At 38.4% G+C, this 20,729-nt stretch overlaps 1 protein-coding gene across 2 annotated transcripts in view; it reads left to right on the plus strand.

The window, feature by feature from the left end:
* The window catches only part of FBXL19 (F-box and leucine rich repeat protein 19), a 40,128-nt gene that overhangs the window by 12,901 nt on the left and 6,498 nt on the right, over positions 1-20,729 (plus strand). For both annotated transcript variants that reach the window (XM_053695105.1, XM_053695106.1), the window contains exon 10: positions 10,000-10,218. In XM_053695105.1, the coding sequence (XP_053551080.1) occupies positions 10,000-10,218 (219 nt within the window). The remainder of the gene's footprint in view (positions 1-9,999; positions 10,219-20,729) is intronic.

Here is a 20,729-nt window from a genome sequence, read left to right on the forward strand (position 1 = left end):
TACTGAATAATAGTCATTGTATTCTATAAAGAAAGCGCCGTATTACTGAATAATAGTCATTGTATTCTATAAAGAAAGCGCCGTATTACTGATTAATAGTCATTGTATTCTATAAAGAAAGCGCCGTATTACTGAATAATAGTCATTGTATTCTATAAAGAAAGCGTTGTATTACTGAATAATAGTCATTGTATTCTATAAAGAAAGCGCTGTATTACTGAATAATAGTCATTGTATTCTATAAAGAAAGCGCCGTATTACTGAATAATAGTCATTGTATTCTATAAAGAAAGCGCTGTATTACTGAATAATAGTAATTGTATTCTATAAAGAAAGCGCCGTATTACTGAATAATAGTCATTGTATTCTATAAAGAAAGCGCCGTATTACTGAATAATAGTCATTGTATTCTATAAAGAAAGCGCTGTATTACTGAATAATAGTCATTGTATTCTATAAAGAAAGCGCTGTATTACTGAATAATAATCATTGTATTCTATAAAGAAAGCGCTGTATTACTGAATAATAATCATTGTATTCTATAAAGAAAGCGCTGTATTACTGAATAATAGTCATTGTATTCTATAAAGAAAGCGCCGTATTACTGAATAAGTCATTGTATTCTATAAAGAAAGCGCCGTATTACTGAATAATAGTCATTGTATTCTATAAAGAAAGCGTTGTATTACTGAATAATAGTCATTGTATTCTATAAAGAAAGCGCCGTATTACTGAATAATAGTCATTGTATTCTATAAAGAAAGCGCCGTATTACTGAATAATAGTCATTGTATTCTATAAAGAAAGCGCTGTATTACTGAATAAGTCATTGTATTCTATAAAGAAAGCGCTGTATTACTGAATAATAGTCATTGTATTCTATAAAGAAAGCGCCGTATTACTGAATAATAGTCATTGTATTCTATAAAGAAAGCGCCGTATTACTGAATAATAGTCATTGTATTCTATAAAGAAAGCGCCGTATTACTGAATAATAGTCATTGTATTCTATAAAGAAAGCGCCGTATTACTGAATAATAGTCATTGTATTCTATAAAGAAAGCGCTGTATTACTGAATAATAGTCATTGTATTCTATAAAGAAAGCGCTGTATTACTGAATAATAGTCATTGTATTCTATAAAGAAAGCGCTGTATTACTGAATAATAGTCATTGTATTCTATAAAGAAAGCGTTGTATTACTGAATAATAGTCATTGTATTCTATAAAGAAAGCGCTGTATTACTGAATAATAGTCATTGTATTCTATAAAGAAAGCGTTGTATTACTGAATAATAGTCATTGTATTCTATAAAGAAAGCGCCGTATTACTGTATAATAGTCATTGTATTCTATAAAGAAAGCGCCGTATTACTGAATAATAGTCATTGTATTCTATAAAGAAAGCGCCGTATTACTGTATAATAGTCATTGTATTCTATAAAGAAAGCGCCGTATTACTGTATAATAGTCATTGTATTCTATAAAGAAAGCGCTGTATTACTGAATAATAGTCATTGTATTCTATAAAGAAAGCGCCGTATTACTGTATAATAGTCATTGTATTCTATAAAGAAAGCGCCGTATTACTGTATAATAGTCATTGTATTCTATAAAGAAAGCGCCGTATTACTGAATAATAGTCATTGTATTCTATAAAGAAAGCGCTGTATTACTGAATAATAGTCATTGTATTCTATAAAGAAAGCGCTGTATTACTGAATAATAGTCATTGTATTCTATAAAGAAAGCGCTGTACTACTGAATAATAGTCATTGTATTCTATAAAGAAAGCGCTGTATTACTGAATAATAGTCATTGTATTCTATAAAGAAAGCGCTGTATTACTGAATAACAGTTGTTCTATAAAGAAAGCGCCGTATTACTGAATAATAGTCATTGTATTCTATAAAGAAAGCGTTGTATTACTGAATAATAGTCATTGTATTCTATAAAGAAAGCGCTGTATTACTGAATAATAGTCATTGTATTCTATAAAGAAAGCGCTGTACTACTGAATAATAGTCATTGTATTCTATAAAGAAAGCGCTGTATTACTGAATAATAGTCATTGTATTCTATAAAGAAAGCGCTGTATTACTGAATAACAGTTGTTTTATAAAGAAAGCGCCGTATTACTGAATAATAGTCATTGTATTCTATAAAGAAAGCGCTGTATTACTGAATAATAATCATTGTATTCTATAAAGAAAGCGCTGTATTACTGAATAATAGTCATTGTATTCTATAAAGAAAGCGCCGTATTACTGAATAATAATCATTGTATTCTATAAAGAAAGCGCCGTATTACTGAATAATAGTCATTGTATTCTATAAAGAAAGCGCTGTATTACTGAATAATAATCATTGTATTCTATAAAGAAAGCGCTGTATTACTGAATAATAGTCATTGTATTCTATAAAGAAAGCGCTGTATTACTGAATAATAATCATTGTATTCTATAAAGAAAGCGCCGTATTACTGAATAATAGTCATTGTATTCTATAAAGAAAGCGCTGTATTACTGAATAATAGTCATTGTATTCTATAAAGAAAGCGCTGTATTACTGAATAATAGTCATTGTATTCTATAAAGAAAGAGCTGTATTACTGAATAATAGTCATTGTATTCTATAAAGAAAGCGCCGTATTACTGAATAATAGTCATTGTATTCTATAAAGAAAGCGCCATATTACTGAATAATAGTCATTGTATTCTATAAAGAAAGCGCTGTATTACTGAATAATAGTCATTGTATTCTATAAAGAAAGCGCTGTATTACTGAATAACAGTTGTTTTATAAAGAAAGCGCCGTATTACTGAATAATAGTCATTGTATTCTATAAAGAAAGCGCTGTATTACTGAATAATAATCATTGTATTCTATAAAGAAAGCGCCGTATTACTGAATAATAGTCATTGTATTCTATAAAGAAAGCGCCGTATTACTGAATAATAGTCATTGTATTCTATAAAGAAAGCGCCGTATTACTGAATAAGTCATTGTATTCTATAAAGAAAGCGCTGTATTACTGAATAATAGTCATTGTATTCTATAAAGAAAGCGCTGTATTACTGAATAATAGTCATTGTATTCTATAAAGAAAGAGCTGTATTACTGAATAATAGTCATTGTATTCTATAAAGAAAGCGCCGTATTACTGAATAATAGTCATTGTATTCTATAAAGAAAGCGCTGTATTACTGAATAATAGTCATTGTATTCTATAAAGAAAGAGCTGTATTACTGAATAATAGTCATTGTATTCTATAAAGAAAGCGCCGTATTACTGAATAATAGTCATTGTATTCTATAAAGAAAGCGCTGTATTACTGAATAATAGTCATTGTATTCTATAAAGAAAGCGCTGTATTACTGAATAATAGTCATTGTATTCTATAAAGAAAGCGCTGTACTACTGAATAATAGTCATTGTATTCTATAAAGAAAGCGCTGTATTACTGAATAATAGTCATTGTATTCTATAAAGAAAGCGCTGTATTACTGAATAACAGTTGTTCTATAAAGAAAGCGCCGTATTACTGAATAATAGTCATTGTATTCTATAAAGAAAGCGCTGTATTACTGAATAATAGTCATTGTATTCTATAAAGAAAGCGCTGTATTACTGAATAATAGTCATTGTATTCTATAAAGAAAGCGTTGTATTACTGAATAATAGTCATTGTATTCTATAAAGAAAGCGTTGTATTACTGAATAAGTCATTGTATTCTATAAAGAAAGCGCTGTATTACTGAATAATAGTCATTGTATTCTATAAAGAAAGCGCTGTACTACTGAATAATAGTCATTGTATTCTATAAAGAAAGCGCTGTATTACTGAATAATAGTCATTGTATTCTATAAAGAAAGCGCTGTATTACTGAATAACAGTTGTTTTATAAAGAAAGCGCCGTATTACTGAATAATAGTCATTGTATTCTATAAAGAAAGCGCTGTATTACTGAATAATAGTCATTGTATTCTATAAAGAAAGCGCTGTATTACTGAATAATAATCATTGTATTCTATAAAGAAAGCGCCGTATTACTGAATAATAGTCATTGTATTCTATAAAGAAAGCGCTGTATTACTGAATAATAGTCATTGTATTCTATAAAGAAAGAGCTGTATTACTGAATAATAGTCATTGTATTCTATAAAGAAAGCGCCATATTACTGAATAATAGTCATTGTATTCTATAAAGAAAGAGCTGTATTACTGAATAATAGTCATTGTATTCTATAAAGAAAGCGCTGTATTACTGAATAAGTCATTGTATTCTATAAAGAAAGCGCCGTATTACTGAATAATAGTCATTGTATTCTATAAAGAAAGCGCTGTATTGCTGAATAAGTCATTGTATTCTATAAAGAAAGCGCTGTATTACTGAATAATAGTCATTGTATTCTATAAAGAAAGCGCTGTATTACTGAATAATAGTCATTGTATTCTATAAAGAAAGCGCTGTATTACTGAATAATAGTCATTGTATTCTATAAAGAAAGCGCTGTATTACTGAATAATAGTCATTGTATTCTATAAAGAAAGCACCATATTACTGAATAAGTCATTGTATTCTATAAAGAAAGCGCTGTATTACTGAATAATAGTCATTGTATTCTATAAAGAAAGCGCTGTATTACTGAATAATAGTCATTGTATTCTATAAAGAAAGCGCTGTATTACTGAATAATAGTCATTGTATTCTATAAAGAAAGCTCCGTATTACTGAATAATATTAATTTTATCCAAGGCAGAACATAGTGCGATCTGCGATATTATCGCAGAAAGTGGAGCCTGCCTGCAGAAAGAATAGCCAGGTCTGTTAAGCAGAGAATTTTTTCTTCAACAGGATTTTTTTTTTTTTTTTGGTCAGTGCTTTAGTGCAGACAGTACTTTGAAATTATTGGCTAATGGCTGCTCTGCTCCAAAATTGATACTTTTTTAGATGCAATATCATTATTGTTACTTTTACCCGCCAGAACGGCTTCTGCGACTGCGAGGTAAGTCAGTTCTTGGCACAGGGCATGTGTTTTTTTTTTTTACCTTTAGCCCTGCTGCGGGCAAGCAGGAGTAAAAGCTTTTTTTAATTTTTATTGTTATTATTGTGTTATTCAATAGTGCTGAGCGGTGGTGCGGCGGTAGTGTGAGAAGAGGGCTGAGTGAGAGCAGGAAAAGAAGCTAGCGCACAACAAATCTTTACAATGCACACATCTCCTACTGCAGCGCATAATTCTTGGAGACCGGCAATGTGTGCTGTATGCCTCAGCGGCGTATCAGCTACGGCACGTCTTAGGACTATGATTTACATTCCGTGGGCTCATTACACAGACCTGCCCCTGCATTAGTGTACAGCATGGTGACTTGCAAGATGAGGTTACATATGCTGTACACTAATGCAGGGGCAGGTTTGTGTAATGAGCCCACAGAATGTAAATCATAGTGCGTGCCGTAGGTGATACGCCGCTGAGGCATACAGCACACATTGCCGGTCTCCAAGAATTATGCGATGCGCTGCAGTAGAAGATGTGTGCATTGTAAAGATTTGTTGTACGCTAGCTTCTTTTCCTGCTCTCACTCAGCCCTCTTCTTTTCTTGCTCTCACTCAGCCCTCTTCTCACACTACCGCTGCACCACCGTTCGGCGCTATTGAATTATTAATGAAGGGGCAGGTCTGTGTAATGAGCCCATGGAAACAGTGAGACTAGGTAGTTAGCCGTATGTAGATCATAGTCCTAAGACGTGCCGTAGGTGATACGCCGCTGAGTCATAGAGCGCACATTGCCGGTCTCCAAGAATATGCTGCAGTAGGAGATGTGTGCAGGACTTAGACAGGGGCAGGTCTGTGCAAAAGAGCCCATGGAAACGGTGAGACTAGGTAGTTAGCCGTATGTAGATTGCTCCACTGTACTTCAGTAGCATGGGATCTGCATTCAACTAGTTGATAATGAAGTAGCAAAAAACGTAATAATAGAGGTAAAATTGTTATCATCAGGGAATTTATGGGGGAAATGTCACAAGCGGAGATTGTTCTTAGAGTAAAGGGACAGCAAACACTGGGATTTTATTACAGAATGTTTAATTGAGGAGCATATGTTTGTGTTGAGGGATCCAGGTGTTGTTCTATCAGTGCCAATTAACTGAAAAACAGTACACCACTTATACAAGTTGTGTGTCTCTCTCTTTGCACCTGGAAAAAAACAATAATCCTTAATGAGAGGGATTTAAAGATGCTCTGTATTCACTTATTGGTAATTAATATGCACATACATGAGTTCTCAGAGAAAAAAAAGTATGTAATGAGAGGAAACAAAAAAATAAAATGCCCTTAAAAATCAGTTCAGTGGCATAATATGCAGCATGATAAATTTGCTTTTTGTACACATTTTTTTTTCTAAAGTCTCATTGATATAAAAAAGTTAATAAAGTGAGTTTTTTTTAATATACAGAGAACAAAATTCCAGTGGGAGGCATATGTCCCCTTCCCATCCAGATGCCCATGTGCACATATACATAAAAAAAAAGCATTAAGCCAAAGAGCACATGTCTGCATGGGAATTGTATAGATTAATATTGACTCATATTTGGTAAAATAGGGTATACAGTCCTCAGGAGCTCCAGATATTAGCTGTATCTCTATTTGAGAATAGATGAGTTAGTTTAGTCATTTTAATAGGTTCTACAGTGAGATTCCAACATTGTGTTCTGTTTGTAGCCATCAAAGACTTTATTTAGTATACCACTGTGTATATGGTGTGTGTGTGTGTATGTATATGGTGTGTGTGTGTATGGTGTGTGTGTGTATATAGTGTGTGTGTGCATATGGTGTGTGTGTATATGGTGTGTGTGTATATGGTGTGTGTGTGTGTATATGGTGTGTGTATATGGTGTGTGTGTGTGTATATGGTGTGTATGGTGTGTGTGTGTATATAGTGTCTGTGTGTGTATATGGTGTGTGTGTATATGGTGTGTGTGTGTATATGGTGAGTGTGTGTGTGTATATAGTGTGTGTGTGTGTGTATATGGTGTGTGTGTATATATGTTGTATACACAGGCTGTACATGAACCTGTCCTCATGCACACCAAGTAAGGGCAAAAAACACAGCAACACCAGCTTCTTAAAGACACTGCAGAAAATTTTTCACTAAAAAAAATCTCATCGCAGAAAATGAAAAAAAGTTCTGCCTCTGGGTATTCTATACAATGTTCTCAACACAAAATTTTGCCAGCTGAGTGATATGAAGAAGCTGTGTTTTGCAATATTTTATTTTTAAATATTACAATAAGCTAAAAATATAATGTGCCTATGACAAGCACTAATTAAACATATTAATGTATGTATGGCACAAATGACACCTTCAGAAGCAATACGCACCACTGCCAGGTCTCTGAGAATGTGTAGTGTCTGAATACTTGGTGCGCAAACCTTCACCGGATATGTGCATATGCTGCAGAAAAAAGCTATAACTTTTACTTGAAGCATTTTTTACTAACGAAAGTATATTGCAAAAATGTACAGCCCATGTACGTTTCAATTTTGAGCTTTCTTTCCCTTTAAAGGGAACTTTCATGATTTAGATAGAGCATTACATGAAGAAAAAAAATCCCCTTTTGAGTTTTGTTATCTAATATCCCTGTTTCTTTAGGCAACCTTTGTTGAAAGTCATCCGCTTTCCATGAGAGCATAGTGACGTATGATACAGAGCATGCATATAATTGAGCACTATATTCCAGCAGTTTGCAACAATGTTTATAAAAACATTATACTGTACATCTAATGCTCCACTCATGAGCCCACCTCAGTATACTCTCACAAATGGGAGGGCAGTTTCAATAAGATAAAAGATGCACATTTTATTTCTTTTTAATTTGCAATTTTTTTTATTTTTTTTTAATGATTATTTTTTTTATAATTTTATTTTACTTTCATGGCACTTTCAGTTAATATGAAACCTAACTGGAGAAGATGACTTAACTGACTGATAAGGACATCTCCCACAGCTTGGTTGGACACATGCGCAACTCTATAAGCATAAATGTGGATTTTAATTTTATCTTTAATAAAAAAAAATACAGGGACAACATTCAAAAACATTATCCTTTTTATATTCCCTATTTAGATGGGGGAAATATAATTGGACCTCAGTACCATGACACAGATTCTTGTCCGCATGTTTGTACCCCCCCCCCATCATCAGCCTATAATCTGACCTATTCTGTGTGCGCCGTGTATGTAATGTTTCCTACGTGTGCATATACCAGTTGCTTTCAGTTATGGTAAAACTGTACACTTTTTATAGCGCTGATGGGTCTGTCACGGTGATGTTCCCAGACACTTGATAATAACGGTAAAACAGAATAATGAGTACTGCGCACAAGGCAGGGAACACATGAGCCACACGACCGTCACAGGCTTTATGCAGCTCTTACCCTGTCTTGTGCTTTATACATGGCAATCATTCAAGAGAATGCAGTTAAAGGGACACTGAACCCAAATTTTTTTCTTTCATGATTCAGATGGAGCATGGCATTTTAAGCAACTTTCTAATTTGCTCCTATTATCAATTTTTCTTTGTTCTCTTGCTATCTTTATTTTAAAAGCAGGAATGTAAATCTTAACAGCCAGCACATTTTAGGTTCAGCACCATGGATAGTGCTTGCTTATTGTTGGGTACATTTAGCAAACCAATAAGCAAGCATAACCCAGGTTCTCAACCAAAAATGGGCCGGCTCCTATGCATCACATTCCTGCTTTTTAAATAAAGATAGCAAGAGAACGAAGAAAAAATGATAATAGGAGTAAATTAGAAAGTTGCTTTAAATTGCATGCTCTATCTGAATCATGAAAGAAAAAAATTGGGTTTAGTGTCCCTTTAAAGGTCTATATCAGGCTGTCCGAGGTGTAGATTTAGTGACGCAGATTTAACACATATTTTAAGGTACTTCCCTAAAATACTAATTTTGTATACAATAAAATATATATATCTCAAATGATGTAACAATTATAGATATATATAGATATAATGTTAATCGTTTTCTTTTTTCTCTGTGTATGGACTGAGACCTGAGGATATAAGATATTAAAGGGACAGTATACACCTATTTTCATATAACTGCATGTAATAGACACTACTATAAAGAAGAATATGCACAGATACTGATATAAAAATCCAGTATAAAACTGTTTAAAAACGTACTTAGAAGCTTTCAGTTTAGCTCTGTTGATGAGGTTAGGCTGGGACACCCCGTCAAAGGGGCTGGGAAAGCAGAAAAAGCCGGACCTCCCCTATATATGAAAAAAAACTATTACACAAACAGGAGCCAGAAGGAATCTAAATACCTGGGTCTACATCTGATTGTTTGGGGCTTGGTTAGGAGAAAACTAAGCACAATGTTATGAATAAAACTATACATTGTTTCAAAAACACTCCCAGATAAACTATATAACTGATTGATAATAGGGGTAAATTAAAAAGTCGCTTAAAATTGCTGCTCTATCTGAATCACGAATGAAAACATTTGGGTTCAGTGTTCCTTTAAGACATTTGTGTTGAGTTGCCGTAGAATAACATCACCTAAGTCTAAATGTGTTTAAAACAAATAACATCCTTTTTACTTCAATTATTTTTTTCAATAGCCAAACGCCACGCACCATTTGCCTTATTTGGTGGAGCCAATCTTGGGTTTAGCCACAGACAACAAGGCTACTGTCATACAGTTAGTATAGCATGCATTGTTTTGCAATTGTTATCTGATAAATCCAATTACGCACATATATGTAGCAGGGTTGACCTTGATAATTCAGTAGGCGCTTTTTAAGTTCTAAGAATTAGAAATCTCTTAATGTTTAGCTAAATTACATGTGAAGGGTGCAAAATAAAAAATGAAAGAAGTTGTTTCATTATGTATAACATTTTATATACACATCTCAGTGTTTACTGTCCCTTTTAAGTGTGCTGTTCCCAGTGATCTATACATATTTCTCTATTAGGTATCTCTGATCCTCGTGGGCGACTTCCCTCCCTCTCTGACTTGCGCCTTTGTGGTCTGGAACTGAGCGACCCTGCACTGCGTCTAGTACTCCGCCACACTCCTCGTCTCCATCACCTGGACCTGAGTCACTGCGTGCAACTGAGTGACCATGGCATCCACTTACTGACCGCAGCCACCTCTCCCCTGAGGGACAGCCTAACTCACCTCAACCTCACGGGTAACTGCCAAGCTAATTTCTTGTATCCTAAATCTGCTTCAAGTGTCATCTTAAGTTTGTTACTTAACTCTGCCATGTGCGTGTGTCACGTTGTATGATGTAGTGTATTAGCATATACACCCTGTGGCTCAGGAGAGAAGCCAGTCTTTGCAACAATTAAAGGGACAGTCTAGTCGAAATTAAACTTTCTTGATTGCATATCCTATTTACATTTATCATCAAACTTGCTTTGTTCTTTATGGTATTCTTTTGTTGAAAGCTAGGTAGGCTCATATGCTAATTTCTAAGCCCTTAAATGCCGCTTCTTAGTGCATTTTTACAGTTTTTCACTTCTAGACACTGCTAGTTCATGTGTGCCATATAGCTAACTTTGCGCTCACTCCCGTGGAGTTACTTATGGGAGGGCACTGATTGGCTAAAATGCAAGTCTGTCAAAAGAACTGAAGTAAGGGGCAGTCTGCAGATGCTTAGACAGTAATCACAGAGGTAAAAAGTGTATTAATATAACAGTGTTGGTTACACAAAACTGGGGAATGGGTAATAAAGGGATTATCCATCTTTTTAAACAATAACAATTCTGGAGTAGACTACCCCTTTAAACACAAATTGTAAACTGCATAATAATGTTCCTTCATACCTGAGAATAATTTTGCAATGAATAATGCAGCTTACAAAGACGCTAATTTTTAAAAATACTTACCTTTTGCGTTATGGTAAACGCCGATCCTCTGCCTGCAGCTCCTGCTTTCTTTAGCAGATCAATGACAAATCCGGCTTCCTCCAATCATTGCTTGTCCCCTTTGGCATCCAGGCGTGGGGCAACGCAACAATTGGAGGAAGCCGGATTTGTCATACATATGCTAAAGAAAGCAGGAGCTGCGGACGGAGGATCGGCGTTATGTTTACCGTAACGCCAAGGTAAGTATTTTTAAAAATTAGATAATTAAAGTTTACAAAGATGCCCCGTTTTTTAAGGTTATTTTTTGATCCTGGGATTTAATTAATTGAAGTTTACAATCACTTTAAAGTGATGGTAAATCCAAGCATTTAAGAAACGCTAGGATTTACCATTACTAAAAATAAAAATAAAGTGGACTTCCATTCATCACTTAGAAAAAGAAAAAAGTACTAAACTCACCCTATCTGTGCAACGACTCCTCACTTAAGTCAGCACCTCCAACCGCCCAAGGCAATGTTTCCACCTTTAAACCAATAGCAGTGCTAGTCATGTGACAGTGTTCTGTATGCTAGCACGGCTGTTGTGTTCTGTATGCTAGCACGGCTGTTGTGTATGCTAGCACGGGTCCTGTATGCTAGCACGGCTATTGGTTTAGAGGTGGAAACGCTACGTCATTAAGAGAAGAGCACTGTGCTGACTTCTGTTTAATGTTCCTTTTAACAGATATAGCTACCTGGTTTAAAAACCTTTAGATTTAAAGGGCCATAAAACCATTTCTCCAACATTGGTGTGTCCGGTCCACGACTTCATCCTTACAGGAAATGGCAAAGAGAGCAACCAGCAAGAGCTGTCCATATAGCTCCCCCTCTGGCTCCGCCCCCCAGTCATTCTCTTTGCCGCTCTGAACAAGTAGCATCTCCACGGGGATGGTAAAGAGTATGTGTTGTTAGTTGTAGTTTTTTATTCTTCTATCAAGAGTTTGTTATTTTAAAATAGTGCCGGTTTGTACTATTTACTCTAAACAGAAAAAGATGAAGAGTTCTGTTTAAAGAGTAGTATGATTTTAGCAGCAGTAACTAAAATCAATTGCTGTTCCCACGCAGGACTGTTGAGCCCAGAGAACTTCAGTTGGGGGGAACAGTTTGCAGACTTTTCTGCTCAAGGTATGATCAGTCATATTTCTAACAAGACATGTTAATGCTAGAAGACTGTCAGTTTTTCCCTTAAGGGGTAAGTAAGCCATTTTCTTAGACTCATAACAGATTAAGGCTTACAAATGGGCTCTACACTGGTTGACACTATTGTGGGCTAAATCGATTGTTTTATTTAATATTTTAATGGCATTTAGAGTGTTTTGTGCACTTAAAAGCACTTTTGGGAACGTTTTTTTTTTCGCCTGGCATTTACTTAGACGGCTATTTCAGTCAGGAAGGCCCCTTCACTCTGGTATGCAGAGGAAGGAGGCCCCGTTTTCGCGCCTCAATTGCGCAGTTTACTTCCCTGGCAGTGCATGCAGCTTCATGTGATGGGTCCTGTGGCATACTAAAACGGACTCTGGAAGGTTTATTTCATTGCTGAATAACTCTCAGGGAAGGTAAAAAGCCGCAGCAAGGCTGTGGCTGTGATTGTGATTGAACAAATAGCTCCGGTTTGGAGTCTAAATTTAGTTCTTTCAGTTTTTCAGGGGGCTCCGTTTGAACCCATGCATTCCATAGATATTAAGTTACTATCTTGGAAAGTTCTGTATTTGGTTGCTATTTCTTCTGCTAGAAGAGTTTCTGAATTATCTGCTTTCCAGTGTACTTCTCCCTATCTGGTATTCCATACAGATAAGGTAGTTTTACGTACCAAGCCTGGTTTTCTTCCAAAGGTCGTTTCCAACAGGAATATTAACCAGGAAATTGTTGTTCCTTCTCTGTGTCCGAATCCAGTTTCAAAGAAGGAACGTTTGTTACGCAATCTAGATGTGGTCCGTGCTTTAAAGTTCTATTTAGAAGCAACAAAGGATTTCAGACAGACATCATCCTTGTTTGTTGTGTATTCTGGTAAGAGGAGAGGGCAGAAAGCTACTGCTACCTCTTTCTTTTTGGCTGAAAAGCATCATCCGATTGGCTTATGAGAATGCCGGACGGCAGCCTCCTGAACGAATTACAGCTCATTCTACTAGAGCTGTGGCTTCCACATGGGCCTTCAAGAACGAGGCTTCTGTTGATCAGATCTGTAAGGCAGCGACTTGGTCTTCTCTGCATACTTTTGCCAAATTTTACAAATTTGATACTTTTGCTTCTTCGGAGGCTATTTTTGGGAGAAAGGTTTTGCAAGCCTTGGTGCCTTCCGTTTAGGTAACCTGGTTTGCTCCCTCCCTTCATCCGTGTCCTAAAGCTTTGGTATTGGTTCCCACAAGTAAGGATGAAGCCGTGGACCGGACACACCAATGTTGGAGAAAACAGAATTTATGTTTACCTGATAAATTTCTTTCTCCAACGGTGTGTCCGGTCCACGGCCCGCCCTGGTTTTTAATCAGGTTTGAAAAATTTCTTTCTTTATACACTACAGTCACCACGGCACCCTATAGTTTCTCCTTTTTCTCCTAACCGTCGGTCGAATGACTGGGGGGCGGAGCCAGAGGGGGTGCTATATGGACAGCTCTTGCTGGGTGCTCTCTTTGCCATTTCCTGTAGGGGAAGAGAATATCCCACAAGTAAGGATGAAGCCGTGGACCGGACACACCGTTGGAGAAAGAAATTTATCAGGTAAACATAAATTCTGTTTTTATTTTGCAAGATCAACAACACTCTAAAGGATCTGCATACTGAGTATATTTTAAAATTATGCATACTGTCATTTTAATAGTAAAATGTGCACTGTTTGTAGTCTATCTCTTGGTTTAGTGTCTCATGGCCCCTAGGAAGAAAAGTAAACAAATTCTGTAGCCATTGTCTATTTCCATCTAAAGGGGAGGCGAGTCCACTGCTTCATCACTTGTGGGAAATAAGAACTTGGCCACCAGGAGTAGGCAAAGATACCCCAGCCAAAGGCTTAAATACCTCCTCCACTCATCCCCCAGGCATTCTTTGCCTTTCATCACAGGAGGTTGGCAGAGAAGTGTCGGAAGATTCGGAGTAATCTCTTATTGAGGGTAGTACTCTTCACAATAGGACTGGAGTTTTAAGTAGTCCTGTCATGGGTGAAAGTTAGAGTCCGGAGAAGCAGGGTGAGTTCTTCTGTGAAACCATCCCGACTCACACTAACAGCTCCTTAAGCAATCAGCGTTGACGAGTTTCGCTGCCTGCTTTTATTCTCTCAAGTCTATGTCAGGAGCGACGTTATTAACCTGTCACACTTGAAGGGCGTTGCTTTTGGTAAGATCCTGTCATATTATATATGTATATATGTATATATGTATATATATATGTATATATATATATATATATATATATATATATATATATATATATATATATATATATGCAAGAAGACAGGGTCACAGTGTAACTCCTTTTATCTATATAGAATCTAGGGTAATATCTTTGGAAGGGGGTTATGGAACAAGGGGGATTTTAATATACATAATGTTTGTTTTTTGCTGCACTTGTGTGAGATAAGGCTCTGCTCTGTGTGGAACAGTTGGAGAGAGATGAGACAGGTGTTTTTTATTTTGGCGTGTCTCTCGCACAGCGCAGGGGCAGTCCTGCATGACACTCCATGTGACCGGTGTGGCCTCAGTAACTTCCTCTTTCTCGACCTGTGTTCGGAGGCGAAAGCTGTTTCTTGTAGTCCGAGTCATAGGAGGGGGCGAGTGCCCCGGCTATTGGGATATAAAGGTGCCATTTAATCAATGATCAAGTCCGTAATAAAGGCACAAGCTATGGATGACTCTGATATGTTGGAGGATACTCCTCTATCTAAACCTTCTAACTGTGTATACTGTGAGGAGGTTCAGGTGGAACTGCCGTTACAGCTCTGTTCCACATATTATGACAATATTACTACTTCAAAAAAGAATAAAGTATTTTGTACGACTGAGCCGTTCACCTCCTGAGGGTTCTCCGCCCCGCGAGGTGCGTTCCCTACAAGCATCTCCGATTACACAAGCAGTTCCCCAGGGCACAACTAATCCTCACGTGGGTGGGGCCCTTTGGCCCCCAGACTTCGCTGATCAGTTGCAGACTGTGGTTTCTGTGGCCATAAATGCGATGCCTAGTCCTACTAAGCGCAAGCTAAAGGTACGGAACTGCTATCCGTCTCAGGGGTTTTCGACTTTGCTGGATATCTTGGACAGATTATCCGCTGAGGAGTACAACTCCTACTTATCTGAGGATGACGCTTCTGGGTCGGAATTGGCTACTTCTACGCCTCTGTCCGCGGAGGAACTAGATTTCAAATTTTAAGATGTTGCATTTGCGTGTCCTGCTGAAGGAAGTGCTTGCTATGCTAGAAGTTCCGGAACCGAAACTCCCGGAGGAACCTTCGATCCCTAAACTGGATAGGGTTTACAAGGACAGGGTAGTGACCCAGGCCTTCCTGGTTCTGCTCAAAATGGTGAACATTATTAAGAATGAATGGGAGAAACTGGGTTCGCCCTTTTCTCCCTTGTCTTCTTTTAAGAAGCTTTTCCCTGTTCCGGACGCGCAGCTTGAACTGAGGGGAACCATCCCTAAGGTGGATGGTGCTATCTCCACGCTCACTAAGAGAACGAACATTCCGCTCGAGGATAGCTCCTCTTTTAAGGAACTCATGGATAAAAAGATGGAGTCCATGTTGTGGAAGATGTTCCAACAGACAGGGTTAGTTTTCCAACTGGCGGTGGCAGTCACTGCGGTGGCTGGTGAGGCTTCCTATCAGCAATGGTCGAGGTGGAGACCCCCCCCCCTTGATGATATTATGGATCGAATCAAAGCCTTAAGGGTAGTACATTTGTTCATTTGTGATGCTAAGATGCAGATTTTTCGCCTGAATGCTAAGACATCAGGGTTTTTTGTTTTAGCTCGCGGGGCTCTGTGACTAAAATCATGGTCTGCCGACATGACATCTAAGTCTCGCTTTATTTCTCTACCATTCAAGGGGAAGGTTTTGTTTGGCCCGGGCCTGGATTCTATTATATCTACAGTCACGGGTGGCAAGGGTGCCTTCTTACCTCAGGATAAGAAAGCCAAACCTAAGGGATCTACTTTTCGTCCCTTTCGTGCGGACAAGTCTCAGCACCAGCAGCCTTCTGCAAAATCCGAGCAGTCCAAGGGTTCTTGGAATAAGTCCAAGCAGAACAAGAAGCATGCCGAGTCAAAGTCAGCATTAAGGGGTGGCCCCTGACCCGTCCTTGGACCAGGTAGGGGGCAGACTATTTCTTTTTACAGAGGCCTGGAGGGGAGATGTTACAGACCCTTGGGTCCTGGAGGTCGTCGCCCAGGGGTACAGGATAGGTTTCAAATCGTACCCGCCCAGAGGCAGGTTTCTCCTGTCAAATATCTCTAAGACCAGAGAATAGAGACGCCTTCCTGGGATGTGTGAATAATCTCTCATCTCTCAGAGTAATCCTCCCAGTCCCTCTGGAAGAGAGGTCTGGGGTATTATTCAAACCTTTTTGTGGTCCCAAAGAAGGAGGGCACGTTTCGTCCAATACTGGACTTAAAGGCTCTAAACAAGTTTTTCTGTCAGTTCCATTGTTCAAGATGGAGATGATCAGGTCAATTTTGCCCCTGGTTCAAGAGGGACAATTCATGACAACCATAGACCTAAAGGATGCTTACCTTCATGTTCCAATCCACAAGGAGCATTTCAAGTTTCTAAGGTTCGCCTTCCTGGACCAGCACTTACAGTTTGTGGCCCTTCTATTTTGTCTGGCGACTGCCCCAAGAGACTTTACAAAGGTTCTGGGAGCTCTTCTCTCAGTAGAGAGAGCCTGAGGGATTGCAGTGGCTCCGTATCTGGACGATATCCTGGTACAGGCTCCATCCTAGAGTCTGGAGGAGGATCACTCGAGAGCTCTTCCCCCTTCTACTTCGGTCCCACAGGTGGAAGATAAATGAAGGAAAGAGTTCATTGGTCCCCAGCAACAGGGTGGAGTTCCTGGGTACGATACTAGATTCTTCAGCAATGAAGATATTTCTGACAGACCAGAGACGTTGCAAGCTTGCGTCCAACTCTCTAGCCCTGCAGACATCCTCCAGGACATCTGTGGCCAAGTGTATGGAGGTAATCGGGCTCATGGTATCCAGCATAGATGTCATCCCTTTCGCCAGGTTCCATCTCAGACCTCTTCAGCAGTGCATGTTGAGACAATGGAACGGCGATCATTCAGATTTGTCCCAACAGATCTCTCTGGACAGACCGGTGAGGGAGTCCCTGTCTTGGTGGACCCGACCGTGCCAGTTGTCTCAAGGGACTTCCTTCCTGAGACCATCCTGGGAGAGTGTAACCACGGATGCGAGTCTATCAGGATGGGGAGCCATTTGGGGTGCCAGAAAGGCACAAGGCAGATCGACTCGAGAGGAATCGAGTCTACCTATAAATATTCTGGAACTTCATGCGATATTCAACGCTCTGAGAGTTTGGCCCCCTCTGGGGTTGTCCCAGTTCATCGGATTCCAATCGGACAACATTACCTAGGTGGCTTACATAAACCACCAGGGGGGGGGAGAGAAGCTCCCTAGCAATGAGGGAAGTATCTCGGATTCTGGAATGGGCAGAGACTCACAATTGTTCCTTTTCTACATCAAAATCTCGATTCTGAGGCTGACTGCATGGAAATTGAACGCCTAGTCTTAGCCAAAAGAGGTTTTTCGGAGAGAGTGATCAACACTCTCGTCCAGGCCAGGAAGCAGTCACTAGCTGCATCTACCACAAGGTGTGGAGGACCTACTTGTTCTGGTGTGAGGAAAGAGGATACCCATGGCACAAGGTCAAGGTATCCAGGATTTTGGCCTTTCTCCAGGATGGTCTGGATAAGGGTCTTTCCGCCAGTTCCCTAAGAGGACAGATCTCGGCTTTATCGGTACTGTTGCATAAGAATCTTGCGGAGCTTCCTGACATTCAGTCCTTTTGTTCAGGCTGTGGTTATGTTGGGAATTAATGTATTTTTTATATATTTATACAAATTGTCATATTTTGATACTCTCACTGTTGGCTGTTTAAATATAAAATGTACAAATGATTGTATTGCTACACTTTGTAATGAGAAAATGACATCCCGTTTTGTATTTTTTGAGAAGAGTGGGATTTAGCTTCACTCCAGGTATGGTTTTAATTATCCTTTTAACCAATCAGGCAACAGGAACCAGTTTATAGGACTGGTGCACACCTGAGACTGTAGCTACGATTACGGCTTCATTGCCGAAACATGTCAGCAGACAGTCACTGGAGTGAGGCTACATCCACTCGCTATTTGGCTTGATTTTCCTGTATCTCTGGAGAGAGAGATATTTTTAAGTGCAATAAAGAAAATTTCATTCACCACCGGCTGTTTGTGCACCTCATTCGATTTTGCTTGTCTTTGTGGTTAGCATTAGACCGGTCTTCAGGAATCCGGCTCCTCCCTGGAGCTTAAACTTGGTGCTTAAGTTTTTGCAGAGGGCTCCGTTTGAGCCTCTGCTTGCCCTGGACATTAAGATTCTCTCATGGAAGGTCCTGTTGTTATTGGCTATTACATCGGCACGCAGAGTTAGTGGCCTTACAATTTGAGCCTCCTTACTTAGTTTTTCATGCTGACCAAGTTTCTGCACACTGGTTTGGGATTCCTTTCCAATGTAGTGTTGAGTCGTAACATTAATCAGGAAATAGTGGTTCCTTCCTTATGTCCCAACCCTTCCTCTTTAAAGGAGTGGTTACTTCATAATCTGGATGTGGCTCAGGCCTTGAAGTTTTATCTTAAAGCCACAAAGGGTTTCAGACAGACGTTGTCTTTATTCGTTGTGTACTCTGGAAGGGCCTCTGCAACTTCTCTATCTTTTTGGTTGAGGAGTATGATCCTATGAGACAGCGGGACACAAGCCTCCTCAGAGGATTACGGCTCACTCGACTAGAGCTGTGGCCTCTTCTTGGGCCTTTAAGAATGAGGCTTCTATGGAGCAGATTTGTAAGGCGGCCACCTAGTCATCCTTACATTCTTTTGAAAAATTTTACAAATTTAACGTTTTTGCTTCGGTAGAAGCAGCTTTTGGGAGAAAGGTTCTGCTGACTGTGGTGCCCTCAGTATAGGGTCTGCCTCCTTTACCCTCCTGTTTTCTTCATTCAGTGTCCTCTAGAGCTTGGATATTTGTTCCCACAAGTGATGAATGAAGCAGTGGACTCTCCTCCCCTTTAGATGGAAAACATAAATTTTGCTTACCTGATAATTTCATTTCCATAGTGGGGAAGAGAGTTCACTGCTCCTGCCCGTTCTTCTGACACCATTTATACCCTGATATTTCTCCTACTGTTCCTTGTTCCCTTAGCAGAATGACCTTTGGCTGGGGTGTCTTTGCCTCCTCCTGGTGGCCAAGTTCTTATTTCCCACAAGTAATGAATGAAGCAGTGGACTCTCCTCCCCACGATGGAAATTAAATTACTTTTTAGAATTATAAGGCAATACAAAAATGTCCCTTATAAACAATCTTCAAAAAGGTGAGGTGTTGTAAAGATAGTATAGTAGGCACATTAAAAGCACTTAAACGGAGCGATATTGAAAATGTATTTTCTCGTGTAACAAACACATGTAACTTTCACAAACACAGTGATTCCCAGGAGACACAGGTACTAATGGAGGGTGACGTCATCTGACGCGTTTCACGCCTTTCTGGCGCTTTGTCAAAGATGTGTAGTGGGAGGTGTGCTGGCTACTTATAACCCTGTTGGATTAGGTGCCTCCTCCCCTACAAACATGTCACCAGTATTTACATAAATTAGACTATATTAAAGGGACACTGAACCCAATCTTTTTCTATCATGATTCAGATAGAGCATGCAATTTTAAGCAACTTTCTAATTTACTCCTATTATCAAATTATTTTCATTCTCTTGATATCTTTATTTGAAATGCAAGAATCTAAGTTTAGATGCCAGACCATTTTTGGTGAACACACTATGTTCTTGCTGATTGGTGGGTAAATTCACCTACCAATAAACAAGTGCCTTCCATGGTACTGAACCAAAAAAATAGCTTAGATGCCTTCTTTTTCAAATAAAGAAAGTAAGAGAACGAAGAAAAATTGATAATAGGAGTAAATTAGAAAGTTGTTTAAAATTGCATGCTCTATCTGAATCACGAAAGAAAAAATTTGGGTTCAGTGTACCTTTTAAGAACACTGTATAATGCCGTAGGTTAACTGACCACTAAGAATAGCACACCCATAAAGGATGTGTCAGTCTAATTCTAGTTACAAAGTAACAATGAGCTAGCTGAGCGATATTGTTTATTGATACAAAGAGATAATACCTAACTTATTTGTTGAAAGTCATCTTTTAAAAGGACTCAGGATATAAGATTCTCTTTAGGGTGAATTAGAAACCCTCTCTTGAATTTCTAGTTATAATTACCAGTATATCGCTCAGGTTGCTGATCATCGGTAAGGGAAGCCGTCAGTATAGTTACAGCATAGTAGCTTAAAAACAAGCTGTACTTCACACCGAATATCTGTATACAAAACCTGTGTGTTCAAAACCTATGTATTATCTACGTTACTTGATAAATATTTAAATAGAACCTTGTAGACAACAAAAATGATGTGCCTACTAGTCTACAATCTACAATTAAGTCAATATATAGGCTTCCTCTGATTTATCTTAAACTCCATCAGTTCTAATCTAATCATTTTTTAGAATACTAACATGTTAAAACTGTGGGATATCACATATAGGA

This window comes from Bombina bombina, chromosome 11 (genome assembly GCF_027579735.1).
Source record: "Bombina bombina isolate aBomBom1 chromosome 11, aBomBom1.pri, whole genome shotgun sequence".
In the NCBI taxonomy this organism is placed as follows: Eukaryota; Metazoa; Chordata; class Amphibia; order Anura; family Bombinatoridae; genus Bombina; species Bombina bombina.